At 47.8% G+C, this 19,583-nt stretch overlaps 1 protein-coding gene across 2 annotated transcripts in view; it reads right to left on the bottom strand.

Moving 5' to 3' along the window:
* Window positions 1–19,583, bottom strand: part of LOC137452150 (signal recognition particle subunit SRP54) — a 42,808-nt gene that overhangs the window by 2,356 nt on the left and 20,869 nt on the right. Inside the window, exons 1-4 of one of the 2 annotated variants that reach the window (XM_068160363.1) lie at window positions 18,315–18,444; window positions 12,582–12,758; window positions 2,021–2,087; window positions 806–903 (exon numbers count right to left, since the gene is read on the bottom strand). In XM_068160363.1, coding sequence (XP_068016464.1) covers window positions 806–903; window positions 2,021–2,087; window positions 12,582–12,758; window positions 18,315–18,401 — 429 coding nt within the window. In that variant the 5' untranslated portion in view covers window positions 18,402–18,444. Of the gene's footprint in view, window positions 1–805; window positions 904–2,020; window positions 2,088–12,581; window positions 12,759–18,314; window positions 18,445–19,583 lie in introns of those variants that run through there. The other variant, XM_068160364.1, reaches the window with a different exon arrangement.

Genomic DNA, 19,583 nt, shown 5'->3' with positions numbered 1-19,583 from the left:
GTTCCACTAGAAGACATTCATTAGCTGATCACAAGGTGAGGGATATTCCAGAATTCCCATTATGGAAAAGAATACATCACCAAGAGTGAAGGATTAAACTGTGTTAAATAAACCCAGGAAAAAAATGTCATGCACAGAGTCATGGAATAGTTTGAGTTGGAAGGGACCTTAAAGATCACCTAATTTCCATGGGCAGGGACACCTCCCACTAGAGCAGGTTACTCAAGGCCTCATGTGTAGCTAAGCAGGGCTTAGTCAATAGCAATAGGGATAGGTCTACCCTCTCTAATTCTTCTTTCAGCTCAGTAATGAAGAGCCATCCAAAATGAGTAGTAATGCTTGAAATATGTTTCCCATCTCTTCCAAATGAAGATTATTAAGGTGTTGGTGTGGGGTTGTTTTCTTGCATAAAGCACTGGCTACCTAGCAGTCATTTCCAGTTATGGTTTAGAACAAATGATAACCATCTTGTTCAATCTACCCTTGACACTTGGTTGAACAGGACTTGGAAACTACATTCCAAGCAGCCACCTCTTTACAGGGTCCAGTGACTGCTGCCTCCAACATTCTCAGGCTGTTGACTTGAAAATGCATTGCATAAGGGAAGCAAGTAAAGCAGAGGTCAGGACCCAGCCAGTTCTAAGACAGCTGCTGGATAAGCAGAAATTAATCATGTATCAAATGAAATCAAGACAAGCTGAAACTGAGGTTCTAAAACCTCCCTCTATGCTGCAATACAAATTTCATCTTATAAAGTACTAGGGAAGGCAAGTTGGGAGGATAGAATCCTCTCTCACACACATACCTCTCTCTTCATTCTGTAGTACTCATCAATGGCATATTGGTATTTTGGTGTGCTTATGCCCAGGACAGACGCAATCTTTTCCCCAAGGAAGTCACACACTGAAAAGTAAAGAGAGGTTAACACACAATTAGCATCTAGAAGAGCAGTTTTATTTGAACAGGTGTCATCACTGGGCTGGCTTAGCATCAGGTTTTCATCCCTCAACTGGATTCCAATTAATTTTTCTCTTTGCAGATGAGGGGTCAGACAATGTAGAAATGGTGCAGCTCAATACAGTGTTCTCAGTGTTGGCTGGAACTGAGAGCATGGCTCTTGGCCACTTTCTCTGCTTCCTACTTGCCTGTCCCTAGAATGACATTAATTTCACAATCTCACAGCCAAGCCTAGAGGGTCCATCACATTTTCCCATGAATCTTGATTTCTCACATACCTAGGCCTGGAATATTTCCTGCATGCAAACTTCCCCCTGGAAAGTGCTGGTAAGCAAGTGAATTTTACTTCTGGTGTGCTGTACGAGCTGCTCCTGTAGAACCTGCTTTTGCCTGACTTCAGTCTGTAGCATAATAGCAGGGCATGCAGACAGTGAACATCTCTGACCTGGTGTTCCCTAGCAGGAAGTACCACTGCTGACTTAGTTCTGGGGGTTTTCTGGTCTGGGGCTTGGAGCAGGAAGAGAGCCTGCCTAGGCTTTGTCCATGGGTCATACAATGAGTAGCCACTGTGGTTGGACAAAATGTGTCCCAGCTCACTGAAGGAGGTTGGACAAGAGAACCTTTGAGGGTCCCTTCCAACCCAATGCAATCTGTGAATCATCTTTCCTGCATGGCTTTCTGTAGTCTTATTTCACTCAAAAGACAAAATCAGTATGTGCTAGGCTCATCCCACTTGGATGTAATCATTAGTTCAATATCCTAATGACTGATCTTTAAGATAAAGAATGAACAAAAAGGGAGAAGAATGTAGAGAAATCCATGAAAATCTAGATGGGGGCAGTGAATGTTTAAATCCTGCTGTGGATCTGGGTTGGGGTTGCAAGGGGATCTGTTAAAGATTAAGCCCTTAACTGAACTTTAACTGAAAATTAAGGCAAGAGACTATGCCTCCACAGATTAAAATACAAGCTCATTCCTACTTCTGAAGCTCACAGATATGATTCAGAGCCTGTCAAAGTGGCTTTCAATATTCCATTACTGCCTTACCCCAAGAATTAAATACCTGATAAGGTTGACGTGGCAACTCGCAGCATGTGAAACCACAAGTAGGGCCCCCACGTGAGCGTCGTCTGCAAGAACAAGAGGAGTATTGAGACATACAACAGCTCTATGCTCAGGGTATCACCACAAGATAGAACCATGGTTTACATAGGAGAAGTTTTGTTCCACTGTTTTTTCTCCCCCACTCCCAGACCTGGGAAATAACAAGCATCCAACTCAATACCAAAGTAATTCCTCTCCTATGAGGACAGACTGAAGGAGTTGGGGCTGTTCAGTCTGCAGAAGAGAAGGCTCTGAGGGACCTAATTGTGGCCTTCCAGTATCGTAAGGGGGCCTACAGGAAGGCTGGGGAAGGACTTCTCAGGATCTCAGGTAGTGATAGGACTAGGGGGAATGGAATGAAGCTGGAGGTGGGGACATTCAGGCTGGATGTGAGGAGGAGGTTCTTCACCATGAGAGTGGTGAAGCCCTGGAATGGGTTGTCCAGGGAGGTGGTTGGGGCCCCATCCCTGGGGGTGTTTAAGCCCAGGCTGGACGAGGCTCTGGCCAGCCTGCTCTAGTGTGGGGTGTCCCTGCCCATGGCAGGGGGGTTGGAACTAGATGATCCTTGTGGTCCCTTCCAACCCTGAATGATACTATGATAACTGGAAAGACCTTTCCAGAGGAGGGCAATGAAGCTGTGAAGGGCCTGGAGAAAAAAATCTTATGAAGAGCAACTGAATGAGCTGGGGCTGTTTAGTTTGGAGAAGAGGAGGCTGAGGGGAGACCTCATTGCTGTCTGCAACTACCTGAGAGGACACTGTGGAGAGGCTGGTGCTGGTCTCTTCTCACAGGTACTTAGTGACAGAACAAGAGGGAATGGCCTCAAGTTGCAACTGGGTAGGTTTAGACTGGACATTAGGAAACATTTTTTCCCAGCAAGAGTGGTCAGGCATTGGAATGGGCTGCCCAGGGAGGTGGTTGAGTCATCAGCCCTGGATGTGCTTAAAAGTGGTTTGGATGTGGTGCTTGGGGATATGGTTTAGGGGTAAACCTTGTAGAGCAGGGTTATAGGTTGGACCTGGTGATCCTGAGGGTCTTTTCCAACCTGAATGTTTCTGTGATTCTGTGCTAATGCTCTGAATTCCATCCTGCCCAGAAAAGAAGTGAGTTAGCCAAGCAGGCCCTTATTACAACAGTAAGAGGACTGGTGGAAGAGACTGTGTAAAGCCTAATAAAACCTTCAAACTGATCCTTGAGCTGCTTCCAAGTGTTTACAACCAGATACAAATTATCATCTGGAATTGCACCAGAAGAATAAAACCAGGAACAACCTGGTTTATTCTATTCTATTCTAAACACGAGGGAGGGAGAGAGTTACTGCAGCTCTGATGTAGTGATGGACAGGGCTGACAAATAAAGGGCCTGGGGTAATGAGAACAAGAGGAACAGAAAATGAACAAAACATGGCTGAAGGAGGATCACCTCAAGCATTTGCATGCAAGCAAGGCAGGCTCTGAAGTGCCTGCACACTAAGACATGGAGTGTGGGGAGGGAACACAAGGAACTGAGGCCCTGTGTGCAGCTGCAGGGGTAGGATCTTGCTGGGGATCCCAGAGATGCAGTGGATGGCTCTCATGACCAGAATGCTGCAGTGGAGGGATAGAGACTCTGCAGGAAGCACAGGTCAGGAAGATGAGTTGCCCTTTGCGTGAGCGTATTCACCACTGTAGAGGAAGTACTACAGCCTCCAGATAAACTGAGATACTCATGTGTAAGAGCTTAAGGAAAATTTAGAGGTTAATGGGTTTACATTGAATAATAATAATAAGAAGAAGCCAGGTTGGAAGAGACCTTCAAGATCATCATGTCCAACCCATCAACCAATCCAACCCACCTAAACAACTAACCCATGGCACCAAGCACCCCACCAAGTCTCCTCCTGAACACCTCCAGGGATGGTGACTCCACCACCTCCCTGGGCAGCCCATTCCAATGGGCAATCACTCTCTCTGTGTAGAACTTGCTGTGCCCTTCACTAAGGATTTTAAAAACAGGGAAAACAAACAAGCAGGTATGTCATAAAAAAAAAAGAGAATGGGGGGAAAAAAACCAAACACATTTCAGCCTAATGGGGGAAAAGCTGCAGGCTTTCACCTTTGTGAAGAGGCCACCACAAATGTCAGTGGAATAAAAGATGTTTGTAGTTAACAGTTTGTTGGATTCAGGCAAGCTCTTTGTGCTGTATTCCCCCCTCCCCAGTAAAGATGTCTGTAGAGATAACCTGGGGAAAGAAGCAATTAAAAGAGTCAGTTCCTAGGAAATGAAACCCATTAGGGTCCAGTCAGTTGCATGTGTATTTGTAAACTCACTGCTAAAAACTGTGTGATGATAATCAGTTCCTGGGATCTCACTAAGTAGATCTGTGTGCAGGACAGTCAATATTACTATAAGTAACACAGCTACAGAGACTAGCTGGTCTAGCCTCAACAGGCACATATACAAGCTACCAGACCCCAGTGCTTTCCAAGCACAGCCTCTACAAATGAGTGTAGCAAAGAAATCATCTGTCAAGCCAGAAACTCAAGTTGGGCAGGCTGAAAGAAGCCAGATGCTCTATTTTTTTGGCAGTGGGCATGGAAAATGTCCTGCCAAGGTAAGAGTGTAAGCAAAACCAGCTGCTATCCTGCTTGAACAAAAGCACCTCCAGCTTGCTGATCACTGCTCAGTTGGCAGACAGGCTAACGACAATCATTGCAGTTTGTTCAGCTGAAGAAGTCAAGGAAAGTGCTGGAAAAGCTGGCTGCCACAGGTGCAAATAATGGCACCGAGGAGCCTCTGCACAATCCTTCATAACAAGGTGACAAAGTTAAAAAGCTTTCACACAGAGCACAGGACAAACAAGAGCCTGCTGTGCAGCTGTAAGCAAGAAGCCACAAGAGCCTCCTTAATACCTGAGAGGGAAAGGAGGAGCTTACCTTCAACACCACAGAAGCAGCTCAGACAACTTTTTAACACTTTTGTGGTAACACAAACACAGGGAACATCTGACACTTGGCAGACAGGGCAGCTCTCTCTAGTTCTACTCTTCCCTCACCACGATAAGAAACTGTTTTGGTACATGAGGAGCACACCTCCAGCCTCACAGAAACCTCTGCCTGGAGAAGGGGAGACTCAGGGGTGACCTTATTGCTCTCTACACCTACCTTAAGGGAGGTTGTAGACAGGCAGAGGTTGGTCTCTTCTCCCAGGCAGCCAGTAGCAGAACAAGAGGACACAGTCTCAGGCTGTGCCAGGGGAGGTTTAGGAGGAAGTTTTACACAGAGAGAGTGATTGCCCATTGGAATGGGCTGCCTGGGGAGGTGGTGGAGTCACCATCACTGGAGGTGTTCAGGAGGAGACTTGACAGGGAGCTTGGTTGCATGGGTTAGTTGGTTAGGTGGTGTTGGATGATAGGTTGGACACGATGATCTTGAAGGTCTCTTCCAACCTGGTTTATTCTATTCTATTCTACTCCCAAGTCCTTTTCTTCAGGGCTGCCCTCAAGCCAGTCACTGCCCAGCCTATATTGATGATTGGGATTGCCCTGCCCCAGATGTTGGACACATGTGCTTCCTTAAACTTCTGAGTGCTCCATGTTTCTAAACAATCCATACCTATATTTATTTGCACCACACTTCAGTCCTTTGAACTTTGGAAGAATGTAGTTTCTTTTGGCCAGAGAAAATGGCATAATGATTACAAGGATAGAATAGACCAGGTTGGAAGAGACCCTCAAGGTCATTGAGTCCAATCTATCATCCAACACCACCCAACCAACTGAACCATAGCACCAAGCACCCTGTCAAGTCTCCTCCTGAACACCTCCAGTGATGGAGACTCCACCACCTCCCTGGGCAGCCCATTCCAATGGGCAATCACTCTCTCTGTGTAGAACTTCCCCCTAACCTCCAGCCTAAACCTCCCCTGGCGCAGCCTGAGACTGTGTCCTCTTGTTCTGGTGCTGGCTGCCTGGGAGAAGAGACCAACCTCTGCCTGTCTACAACCCCCCTTCAGGTAGTTGTAGAGAGCAATAAGGTCACCCCTGAGTCTCCTCTTCTCCAGGCTAAGCAATCCCAGCTCCCACAGCCTCTCCTCATAGGGCTTGTGTTCCAAACCCCTCACCAACTTCGTTGCCCTTCTCTGGACTCATTCCAGCAAGTCAACCTCCTTCCTAAACTGAAGGGCCCAGAACTAATTTCCCCATTTAAGGGAAACAACAAATCCTACATTTGGGAGTTGACAAACACCACCAAATGGATACTTTCCACTGCTTAGTGTCAAGATGCATTTTGAATTAGTTTATTTACAGGTCCCATCTATAATAGGTCCTTCAGTGTGTGCACCATGTGGAAGTATCTCATCTATGACAACTACTGAAAACATGACCAGAAACACACCACCCTCCAACAAAAACCTTCCACCCTATTACAAGTAGCTATTCCTTGGGCTGTGATTATTTTTCTCCCTCATGCCCAAATTCTTGAAAGAAAAATCACAACAGTCCTCAAGAGAGGACTGTTTGCTATTTGAAGTTAAGCTCCTTTTTTACACAGGATATCAAGGCAATCTCCCTGCAAGAGTGTTTTTCAATCTTTTTGAGCACTGAAGGTTAATAAAATTAAATCTGTTCTGGGGCTTTGTTGCAGAGATGCTCTCAGGATGAATTGGAAGCTTAGCTGCTTAGAGCTGCTCTGCAAAGACTTACACTCCACCTTCTGCCTACTCATGCAACAAGGGGAATGCAGTGAAAATTCTACAGCAACTGGACCTGCAGTAATTAACAAATTATCTTCTGAAACAGGTGAGAGAAGCTTAATTACAATAAAAGAAACTTTCAGTGCAGTTATGTAAAATATGCAGGGAAATTTTTGCTGAGCATACCCTGTGGCCTGGGTTCAACTCATTCTTAAGAAGCAACAAGCCAACAGGATGGACACTCCAAGCATGTTCATGAACTGAGTGCTGACCTACTGAAGTATCAGAATCACTGCTTCAAAGGAAGACCCAGTTCTCTTTGAAAATTTGTTTTGAGTGGCAATAGACCATCACATTTGAGTGCTTTGGTTATCATATACCAGGATATATACATAGAATATAGAATAAACCAGGCTGGAAGAGACCTTCAAGATCGTGTCCAACCCATCAACCAATCCAACCCACCTAAACAACAAAACCATGGCACCAAGCACCCCAGCAAGTCTCCTCCTGAACACCTCCAGTGATGGTGACTCCACCACCTCCCCAGGCAGCCCATTCCAATGGGCAATCACTCTCTATAGAGCTTCTTCCTAACATCCAACCTAAACCTCGCCTGGCGCAGCCTGAGACTGTGTCCTCTTGTTCTGGTACTGGCTGCCTGGGAGAAGAGACCAACCTCTGCCTGTCTACAACCCACCTTAAGGTAGTTGTAGAGAGCGATAAGGTCACCCCTGAGCCTCCTCCTCTCCAGGCTAAGCAACCCCAGCTCACTCACTCTCTCCTCATAGGGCTTGTGTTCCAATCCCCTCACCAGCTTTGTTGCCCTTCTCTGGACTCGTTCAAGCAAGTCAACATCCTTCCTAACCTACATAGTATCATAGAATCAGTCAGGGTTGGAAGGGACAACAAGGATCATCTAGTTCCAACCCCCCTGCCATGGGTAGGGACACCCCACACTAGATCAGCCTGGCCAGAGCCTCATCCAGCCTGGGCTTAAACACCTCCAGGGACAGGGCCTCAACCACCTCCCTGGACAACCCATTCCAGGGCTTCACCACTCTCATGGGGAAGAACTTCCTCCTCTCATCCAGCCTGAATCTCCCCACCTCCAGCTTCATTCCATTCCCCCTAGTCCTATCACTACCTGAGATCCTGAGAAGTCCCTCCCCAGCCTTTCTGTAGGCCCCCTTCAGGTACTGGAAGGCCACAATTAGGTCCCTTCGGAGCCTTCTCTTCTCCAGACTGAACAGCCCCAACTCCCTCAGTCTGTCCTCATAGGAGAGGTGCTCCAGCCCTCTGATCATCCTCATGGCCCTTGTCTGGACACCTTCCAGCACGTCCACATCCCTCCTGTAATAGGAGCATGTTGATTGCTCAAGTGAGAAAGACATTGCCATTGCCTGCTTCACTCCAAACCACTATTAAACCCAGCTCCTTACTGAAGATGTTTCTTTACAACATGGCAAAGATACTTGTTTCCCTCATACTCTATTCAGAAGCTGCCAGGATGCCAATACCAGCTGAGCTTTGAAATCTCCTGATGCAAAGTTTCCATTCAAAACATCCAATGTGCTTTTTCTGGAAATAAATTGGACCAGAGACTGCTATTATTTGCCACAGACTTTTTCCATATCCCAACTGAGATAAGTTTTAGACATGCTGCTCTCAGCAAACTCACTATTTAATTGCCTTTAGAGAAATCCTACATTTAAGGCAGCTGTTGGCTAAAACATCAAAGCTCAGCTTGGCCTAACATTTCTTCCATTGACTGGCTCAGCTGGGATACATGAAGCATGCAGCAGATAAGGTAAACTTCACTTAATGGCAACCCTTGGTCTAAGCAAGGTTATTCTGTCAAGGTAAAAAGCACTACATAATAAAGCATAGTGTGCTCCACAATGAACTGCCCTGGTTTGGGGTGGGGGGGGGTGTCCTTTTATTAGAAAAATACAATAAAAATTAAGGATTTCATAAACTATAAAAGGAGAACAAAGCAATCTTGACTGTGCCATACAATACAGCCTTTGGTATTCAGGGGTAAAAACAAATCTCTACTAGGCAAGCAGGAGAACAGTCACAGCATTCCTGGCTGCTGTGCACATTTGAGGGCTCTTCCCTGAAGTGTCCATTTGTACAGCAGCCTGCAGGCCCCTGGCTCCACAACATGTACATCCTGGCTCACGAGCCTTTCAGCACTGCACCACACTACCTCTCAGTAGAAGAGTTGCAATGGCACACAACACATTACACAGATTTGGTCCCCTGCTAAGTAGAGTTGGGAGTGGGGGGGGAAGTCTCTTCTACACCCATGGATACCTGACACAAGTTGCATAGCAGGGAACAGATCTGACTCTGAAGATACCTGAGCATTGCCCTAGTAGTCACTAAGTTCCACAGTTCCTGCATTTGAGCAGATCCTTAGGCAAACAGCAAGGCAGCTTAACATCTACTCCTTGTTTGTAAGTATAACACCTTCCTCTTCAATCCACAAGAGACAGGTGTATTCTGTACTGATGATAACCCCACCTGCTCTCAGCCTAAGGTCACTTTTGCTGTATGTAAGAACAGCCTAGCAGGAAAGACCAGTACCATCAATCCACCCAGGATGAAATGCAACAGCTTCAGAATACAGAGTTAACCAGGTTGGAAAAAACCTTAGAGATCATCAGGTCCAACCTACCACCCAACCCCATCTAAGCAACTAAACCATGGCACTAAGTGCCTCATCCAGTCTCTTTTCAAACACATCCAGTGATGGTGATTCCACAACCTCCCTGGGCAAGCCATTCCAATGGCAAATTACTCCAGCCTAAACCATTCTCTGATTCTACAAGGGAGCTGCTCCCATACCATACAGAGGAGCTCAGCCCCAGTAAGAAGGCCCAGCCAGCACCCATGGATGATACTGGAGCTTTTCCTACCTAACCGGGGGGCCACCAGGCCCCCCGGCCTTTGTTGTCACCACCACCATCACCCAGTGTGCACCATGGGCACTCACCAGTGATGAGAGGAGGATCCCTCAGCCCAGATGGGCTCAGCTTGGAGCTTCTGCCCTCCCTGGGGGGATTAAAAAGGGGAGTGAGTGAGGAGGGCCAAGTGGCCACACCTGGGGTGGGAGGAGACTCAAATAGAGCCCAGGTGCTCTGGGATTTGAGGGGGAAAATGGGGCAGGTGAGGGACTTTTCAGGATGTCAGGTAATGACAGGACTAGGGAGAATGGGAAAAAAAACAGAAATGGGTAAATTCAGATTGGATGTTAGGAAGAAGTTCTTGCCCATGGAGGTGGTGAGACACTGGAACAGGTTGCCCAGGGAGGTGGTGGAAGCCTCATCCCTGGAGGTTTTTAAGGCCAGGCTGGATGCAGCTCTGAGCAACCTGATCTAGTGTGAGGTGTCTCTGCCCATGGCAGGGGGATTGGAACTGGATGACCCTTGAGGTCCCCTCCAACCCCAACAGTTCTATGATTCTAAAACAATTCTGCAGTTTAGGATGGATGTTTGGAAGATATTCTTCCCAGAAAGAGATTGGCCATTGGAATATGCTGCCCAGGAAGGTGAGAGTGTTTAAAATAAAACCAGATAAGGCCCTTGGTGCCATGGTTTAGTTGATTAGATGGTGTTGGATGATAGGCTGGACTTGATGATCTTGAAGGTCTTTTCCAACCTGGTTAATTCTGTGATTCTGTGATTCACCTGTGAATCATTAAGAGCCCTAATCCCATCTGAACTCTCCTAGTCTCATTGCAGTTTAGTCCCCAAACCATGTGTTTTGGGGGTTTTTTCCTTCAAAACAAATCCATTTTACAGAGGGGAAAATAACCCCAACTGATTGGCAGTCCCAAACTCTTTACTGCAGTCTCTTCAACGAATTCAAGGTCTCCAAGCATGGATATGCATATAAAGAAACACAGAGCCTACAAAGAAACACAGAGCCTACTGCTGTACAGTCTGTACAGAAAATAAAGAGTTTCAAACACAACGTTTCTGAATTACAGGTTCCCAAAAGATGGTGCAGAAGTCATTCCACCAACAGTGCCAAGCAGAGAACAGGGCACCAGTTTCCATGCATGCAAAGACACTCATCTGAAGCATGAGAACAAGCACCTCTGCACTGCCATCAGCCTCCAGTGTGCAACAAGGCAGGACCAGCTGCTGCACAGAGCAATGATTCCAACCACCTGATTGCACTCCAGCACATCAAGAAGGACCCAGTGAATTCTGGAGTCTGCATCTCCAGTACAGGCAACTAAGCCTGGGGAGGATCAGAAAGCAAGCCCCTGCAGCAAACAACGACAACAGAACTGCAGAGCCAGTTTAGTGGGGTAGGAGTTGTTGTATGAGTAAAGAGCTGGTTGGGACATCAGGTCTTGGAGGGTGTCCTAAAAGAAACACAAGACTGGGGGTGTAGAGAGATGAAGAGATGGATGCAGATCTTCTCTGCAACTGACTGCCAGAGGGCAGGGAGCTGCTATTGCCAGTGCTGAGAAGCACAGCTGTGAGCTTTGCAGATACATTATCACTACAAAATCGACTGTCAGACATGCCAACAAAGTAAAGCAGATTACATATTTCACTTTACCTCCACATGTAGACCCAGAACCATTGACAGAAAGCAAAATGTATTCTAGCAGCTACAGCACACCATGGGAGACAGCTTTTAATGCTGAAACTCCACTTGAAGTTAGGCTAATAAATGAAGACCTCGATCACAGGTCAAGCAAGACCTTAACAGCTTCCAACACAGATGAACTTTACATATATAGAATAGAAAGAGCCTTTGAAACTTGTTCTTCATATATCATCAGTTAGAGTGATTTGCCATTGGAATGGGCCTGCTCAGGGAGGTGGTGGAGTCACCATCACTGGAAGTATTTAAAAAGAGACTGGATGAGGCACTTAGTGCCATGGTTTAGTTGATTAGATGGTGTTGGGTGATAGGTTGGACTCAATGATCTCAAAGGTCTTTTCCAACCTGGTTAATTCTGTATTCTGCATTCTTTATTTCATAGTATCATCATAGTATCAGTCAGGGTTGGAAGGGACCACAAGGATCATCTAGTTCCAACCCCCCTGCCATGGGCAGGGACACCCCACACTAGAGCAGGCTGGCCAGAGCCTCATCCAGCCTGGGCTTAAACACCTCCAGGGATGGGGCCTCAACCACCTCCCTGGACAACCCATTCCAGGGCTTCACCACTCTCATGGTGAAGAACCTCCTCCTCACATCCAGCCTGAATCTCCCCACCTCCAGCTTCATTCCATTCCCCCTAGTCCTATCACTACCTGAGATCCTGGGAAGTCCCTCCCCAGCCTTCTTGTAGGCCCCCTTCAGATACTGGAAGGCCACAATTAGGTCCCCTGGGAGCCTTCTCTTCTGCAGGCTGAACAGCCCCAACTCTTTCAGTCTGCAAGTCATCTGTTTTTTCCCCTTCTATGCCCTTTTAAGTGTAACAAATTGCTGGTATGGTAACACTAAATTACAGGTTCAAGTCTCTGCTGTCACCAAACATAAGGAAACAAATGCCTTCAATCAACAGGTTTTTTAATACAACAGTATAAACCAAAGAGGCATGAAGCAAATTTTATTAGACAGGGAAATGCTGGAGAGGACAGACTAAAACTATGAAGAAATTAAACCCATTTCTAATTAATTGGACTACTTAAATGGAGGAGGACCCCAACACAAAACTTATCAGGAATACTTCTCACAGATTTCTCAGTCCCTAGAGCCAAATGAATGGAATCTTTAAGAGTAAATGAGATTTGTGACACAAAATGAAAGCATAAAATGAGGGCAGTTGCCCAGTAAACCAGAAGTAGCAATTTATCAAGGAAAATACCTACAGGATCTACAGGTGGCAACAGGTCTTTTTTCTCTTGCTCATCTTCCTCTTCATCTGTGCTATATTCTTCCATTGTTTCTCCACTTGCAAAATGAATAACCCTCCTTGGAATTTTCTTCTTCTTTCCTATGACACCCAGCTCCACATTCTCAAAGCCTCCCTCTCCATTTGAAAGTTGCTATAAAGAAGAAGAAAAAGAAGAAGAAAGTCATTATCTCAAGTGCATGCGTCTGGAACTGGCAAAGTTTCTCCTCAAAAAACTTCCTCAGGTATTTAAAATAGAATGATTGGTGTATGCAGTGCACATCCACAAGAGCCTGGCTGTAGCTAAAGGGTATGACTGAACCATTTTTATGTGCACATATATAAAACAACTAAAAAGAACAAAAGGTTAAGTACCTTCACTTCAGCATGGGCAGGTGGCATGTCTGGTTTTGTTCTTCCAGCTGCTGAACACTACAATGCAGTGTCTGGGTCACAAGCATTAAAAACAAAGCATACTTCTAGTTCAAAGTGCCAACCAATAATTCTTTAGACTCCTAACTCCTGTGGCCAGAGAATTTTACTAAGGTTTTGTTTGTACCTGCCAAAGCAGAGCCTTCACCTTGCTAGTGCTTTTAGCTGTTACTGCATCAAATGCACAAAACTGGTTGGAAAACACTTGTTACCCAGAGAAGGACCCAGAAGGTAGGAAATGCCAGCCACATGTTTTTAATGTGCCACAAAGGTTTTTTAAACTGCATGAGCTCATGTAACTTAAAACCATAACACAAGGAACCAGGTATGGGTGTGTGGACAGCAATGTGTCCCTGTGTACAAGAAGGCCAATGGGATCCCGGGGTGCATCAGCAAGAGAGAGTCCAGAAGGTCTAGGGAGGCCCTTCTGTCCTCTACTCTGCCCTGGTGAGACCATATCTGGAATCCTGTATCCACTTTAGGGCTCCCCAATTCAAGGAAGAGTGGGATCTACTGGAGAGTGTCCAATGGAGGGCCATGAGGATGATTAAGGGACCCAAACCTCTGTCCTATGAAGAAAGACTGAGAACTGGGACTGTTTAGTCCAGAGAAGACTGAGAGGAGGTCTTAATAATGTCTATAAATAGCTAAGGGGTGGGTGTTGAGAGGAAGGGGACAAGCTCTTCTCAGTGGCACCCAGCAGCAGGACAAGGAATAATGGATATAAACCAGAGCACAGGAAGTTTCACCTCAACATGAGGAGAAACTTCTTTACTGTGAGGATGATGGAGCACTGGAATGGGCTGCCCAGAGAGGCTGTGGAGTCTCCTTCTCTGAAGACTTCCAAAGGCAACCTGGACATGTTCCTGTGTGGCCAGCCCTAGGTGATCCTGCTCTGGCAGGGGGCTTGGCCCCAATGATCTTTGGAGGTCCTTTCCAACCCCTAGCATTCTGTGATTGTCTATGCAGAATTCAGGTTGCATAAAACAGGCACGTTCCAGTTTTCAACTTCTTGCCTCTGCAACCTTGTCCCCACAGAGGCAGCTCAGAATCATTCATAAATACATATGATTTTATCACACAGTTGTAGGACACTCCATAATCACTGTAAGCACAGCACCAGCGTTCCCATCTCTTGTGCTACATTATGTAACTTAGCTTTACAATGCAAATGGGCTCAGTTAGTTGGGAGAGGCAGTGGGCACAGTGCAGAGGGGCAGGAGGGGGCTGTAGGGAGCAGAATGGTTTCCTTCATTCCAGGCACAGCTTTTTCTGGTGCCCACAGAGAAGAGGGAGGGAAGGTAAAGATCACGTGCCAGGCTCCTCAGTGTGGAGAGGGAGTGCACACATCCATCATCTCTCCCAGCCCTCACACCACTGCTGCTCAAAACTGCAAGTCATTTCAGCTTCCCCTAGCATTTCTTTAGCTACCATGGCACACTGCAGGCATTCTCCTGGAGGAGCAGAGCAGAATCAAGTGCCAGGTTTTCACTGGGGTAATTCAGCTGCAATGGCACTACATTTTCATGCAGAATGACATTTTCATGCAGAATTACATTTTCCTGTAGAAAACCTGACTGTCCAGGGCTCACTGCACTCTCTGCTGTGTTTTGGCCGTGGGAACAGAGCAGGAACAGAACAGCAAAGCTATAAAAACACAAATGCTGAAAACAGAGGAGCAACCTAAGCTCAGGGAGTGCTCTTTGCCGGGCTGCATCAGCAAGTGCCAGTTACTGCCACTCAGATCTGCATTTTTTTGGAGCCAAAAGCACCACAGAGTCAGCCTTTTGTGAACATCTCACACTCCTTTATTGGCATCATACAATGATGCCATTTTTCATGCTTAGTCACAGTGCTGAAGAGCAATACAGCACCACAAATATTACTCTGATAACAGCAAGCAAAAATGAGCCACTCCTCAGAGCTACTCCAAAGGCACAGTCTCTTCATCTGATTTTGGCTCATTTAACTCAAATGCTTCTTCAAACAGTTTAACTTGGGAAGAAAAATTGTTGAAGTTTAAAAAGCAGGCTTTCACACCTTGCACACCCATAGTATCATAGTATCAGTCAGGGTTGGAAGGGACCACAAGGATCATCTAGTTCCAACCTCCCTGCCATGGGCAGGGACACCCCACACTAGATCAGGCTGGCCAGAGCCTCATCCAGCCTGCTCTTAAACACCTCCAGGGACGGGGCCTCAACCATCTCCCTGGACAACACATTCCAGGGTTTCACCACTCTCATGGGGAAGAACTTCCTCCTCACATCCAGCCTGAATCTCCCCACCTCCAGCTTCATTCCATTCCCCCTAGTCCTATCACTACCTGAGATCCTGAGAAGTCCTTCCCCAGCCTTCTTGTAGGCCCCCTACAGATACTGGAAGGCCACAATTAGGTCCCCTTGGAGCCTTCTCTTCTCCAGACTGAACAGCCCCAACTCCTTCAGTCTGTCCTCATAGGAGAGGTGCTCCAGCCCTATGAGGGACAATACTTGGACACATACCTAAGGACTAAAAGCTGTATAACGGAGTTGAGCAACCACTGGCTCAGGAGAACCAAAACACAGGAGAATCAAAACACAGAAGGAAAACACAGATGAAGAAAAACACAGGAGAAGGACAATGTTGCTGAGAGACATCATCATGGAGCCTGGAAGAAGCAGACTGAACCCTCTCTCCGTGCCCTAAGATCCTCCTGCTGCAACTCATGGAGCTGAAGAGGCTGCCCAGAGTACCACATCTCTTCTACAGCCAAAGCCTCACCACCCTTTCTCTACAGACCCAACATCTCCTGCAGCACCTTTCCTCCACAGACTCAAACTGTCCTGGGGGTGTGAGGGGTGTGGTAATACTATTCCTTTCCTCTTCTCTCTCTATTTTCTCTCTCTCCCTTTCTGATCCATCCACTTTATTTATGTAATAAATAGTCTAGCTGTTGATATTTTGGCCTGGTTTGTGCCTCTAATTTCACAACACAGGAGTATTCAAAAGAACTGAGTCTCCTTCCCTCTCTGGGCCCAGACAATGATAAATAATGCCTGCCAGCTGTTGCTTTGGTTGTTACCTAGTCAACAAGCCTGGGTACAGGTTTCACTCATCACTGGGAACATTTGTCCTTTTAATTTTCACACACACAACCTCAACAAAAGCCAACTCTCTTTGCTGAGAGCAAAAAGTTCAGCACCAGTAAATGTTTTTTACCTTTCCAAAGCTGTGTCAGTGCTGCTCCACTCTAGAGCTGCCAGCTAGACTGACTCTACAGCTCAAATGTTACACTACCTCCTGCTCCAGGCTTTACACTTGGGCTCTCCTTTATGGGTTATCACAAAGACTGCTCTGCTAGTCCACACCTTTAGTCAGGTTGCCACCTCATTTTTTTTTCTCCACAGGTTTGTCCCCCTCCAGTACCTGTAAGGGTCTTGAAAGACTCAGCACTTCTCTTAACCTCATGCCATGGAAGTATTCACTTTGGCTTCTATTCCAGTAATTACTAGACGCAACGGCCAGTCGCCCTTTGTGCTTTCACCATGCTAGCTGACACACAGAAGGTACTCCATGAACAGTGTGAAGTAACTTCCTTTTTCTTTTAGCTGCCCTGTTGGAATTTTTAATGGCTTTATGGCACCCTTCCAAGCCTCACCTGTCAGGAAATCAGCACCTGAAACTGTTGCTCCTTGTTTACCCTCTTTACACTCACCCTCTTACCTCACCTTTTGGCAGAAACAGAGAGAACAGGACATACTTTGAAAGTGTTGGGTACAATACCCAGCACAATGGCATTTTGGTCCACAACCACAAGGCCAAAGGAAATAAACAAACTCCAATTAAGGATGAGGTGTGCCAGGACGCCTGCAGGTGAGCCAGGAGAACCGGCACAGCCAATATTAGATGATGCAATAAAGTTTCACTGAGGAAAGATGAAAAGCAAGAACTAATAGGGAAAGCAGACTACCCACTTTGGTAGCTTTTAATCTGTTGGGCTCTGGCATTCTTATGAGAGCTTATGACCAAAAATGCCAAAGTCTGTGATGTCCACTCTCCCCCTCAGAAACGTGAGCAATTCAATTGCACTGAACTGACAATTCAGTTCTGGGCTCCCCAGTTTAAGAGGGACAGGGATCTGCAGGAGAGGGTCCAGTGGAGGGCTAGGAGGATGATTAGGGGACTGGAGCACTGCTTGATGAGGAGAGGCTGAGGGACCTGGGGCTTTTTAGTCTGGAAAGAGACTGAGAGGGGATTTAATAAAAGATTATAAATATCTGAGGGATATAAATATCTGGGCATCAGGAGGGAGGGGATAGGCTCTGCTCACTTGCTTCCTGTGATAGAACAAGGATGTAAGCTGCAGCACAGGAGGTTCACAGAGCACTGGGACAGCCTCCTTCTCTGGAGACTTTCAAGGCCCATCTGGATGCATTCCTGTGTGACCTGAGCTGGATGGTATGGTCCTGCTCTGGCGGGGGGGTTGGACTCGATGGTTTCTTTGTGTCTCTTCCAACCCCTGACATCCTGTGACAGTGCTAGTTAACGAGAAATATTTCTGCCCAAGTTATCTTGCCTGCCTGTTTGAGATTTTTTTTTCCTTATGGCTTGACTTTCCACCCTCGGGTTTCGACTGGAGCTAAACAGCGTGACCCTTTCTAAAGCAGGAGACAACAAAATACTAGTCAGAGGATGCCTGTAAGGAAAGAGCCTCAGAACACGAAGCCTTGGAAAGGCACAGTAACCAGCGACGGTGCAGGGCATAAAACATTCAGCGTGAGGCCGAGGTCAATGCGATGGGTACAACAGCTCGCCAGGTGACACTCTAATTAAAAGCTGGCGTCCCTGACCATCTCCAATGCCTCCGCGAACTTGACAGCACGGAAACTTGTCTCCATGTAATATTTATCAGGCTGGTTTGTCGTAGGCATTGCCTGACAGTGAGCAGGAGACACCCGAGACACGCGTGCCCGTCGTGCTCACTGTGATTACAGGGCGCTGGAAGGAAGGTCGGATGGGCAGAGGGACAGACTGACCGACCCACCGCCTCCCACCGCAGCCAGGGACCCCACACCCCTGCACCCGCCCCGGAGACCCGGCAGGCGCTGGGGGCTCTCCCAGCTGCCGCACACCCCCGGGCGACGCGGCCACCGCCCACGGACCCCGGCGCCGCCGCCCGCCCCACCGCGGCCCGGGAGGCCTCGCCCTGCTCCGGAAGCGGCCTCCTCCCGGGCTCGGCAGCGCGGCGGCCCGCCGCTAAAGACCGGGGAGAAGGCGCTGCGCCGGCCCCGCTCACCTGCTCAGGCTCCATGGCGCAGGCGGCAGCCGCGGGGCCGGCGGCGGGCGCGCAGTAGAGGGTGATGGCGGACAGCCCCTGCTCCATCCTCCCGCCCGCCGCCGCGCCGGGGGAGGGCGGCAGCGGCCCCGCCGCGGCCCAGGGAGGCGAGCAGCCGGGCGGCACCGCCCGTCACACCGCCCGACGGGGCGGCGCCTGCGGCCCGCTGGGCTGCGCTGCCGCCCGGGCTCCCTCCCTGTCCTGACGGGCGGGGTGCCTTGCCCGGGCTGGCCAAGGGGACCCCGGCACAGAGCCGGCAGCGGCCTCTGTCGTCTAGCTTCCCTCCGCAGCCCGGCAACAAGCGGGTTCCGGAGAGGGATGGGGCAGAGAGCAGAGGCAGCCGGGCTGCCGGGCACGGTCGTGCTTACAGCCACAGGGAAGCCCCTCCGCGGAGCGGTGCTCGGTGTGTTCCGGGGAAATACAACACTGTAGGAAGATGATGTGCATAAAAATCTGCGAAATAATAGAAGAACACTTTGAGAAGCACATGAAGATACTCAGCAGTAGCTGAGAGCCCTCTCAGGAGGAGCCAAGCTTGCTCTGCCTTTCAGCAGCCTTGGCTCAGGCCACTGAACACAAAAGACAAACCACAGGACAAGAAAAGAAATGAAAAACCATGGGAGCCTCAGCCCATGCGATGTGTTTGAGTGAGAAAATAACACTTAATCCCAGCAGGCAGGAAAAGGTGTTTGCCAGATAATTGGTTTGTTCCACTGGTCCAGCTGAGAGTCCTTTTCCCTTGAAGCCTGTGCAGAGGCCTCCTCATTGCAGGTGATGGCCCAGCCTGAATGAGGGGCCAGGGCTGACCTAGGCAAAGGGCACATTAGGCAATGACAGCTACTAGAGAAAAGAGCTAAAGTGGAGTAATTTGAAATGTCCTCATTGTGGGACTGAGGAGTGAGCAATTTTACTTATTTTTAAAAGATTGGAACCAATGGCTGTAACGTGGCCTTACTTACACGACATTAAGTGCTACACTTCAATCCTGTGTCATTAAGAACAGCTTCCAAAGAATTAGAGTATGTAGCACAGGATTATTTCATAGCTGGTGAAAGGTTACTTCCATCAACCAAGTACCATCTCCCAAAATCATTGAACGTGCAACAGAAAGCTATTTCTATACTCGTGTGCTGGTTGTCAAAGCTTATTAAGATCCTGCAACCAGATAAAAGGGTGACTGAAGGATGTCACCGTTCCTGAAAGGTACAGAGCAGGATTGAGCTTGCCTTG

Source organism: Melanerpes formicivorus, unplaced genomic scaffold (genome assembly GCF_026170545.1).
Source record: "Melanerpes formicivorus ecotype bairdi unplaced genomic scaffold, bMelFor1.0.p_v2 SCAF_49, whole genome shotgun sequence".
Classification (NCBI taxonomy): domain Eukaryota; kingdom Metazoa; phylum Chordata; class Aves; order Piciformes; family Picidae; genus Melanerpes; species Melanerpes formicivorus.
This window is presented reverse-complemented; position numbering and strand designations above follow the sequence as displayed.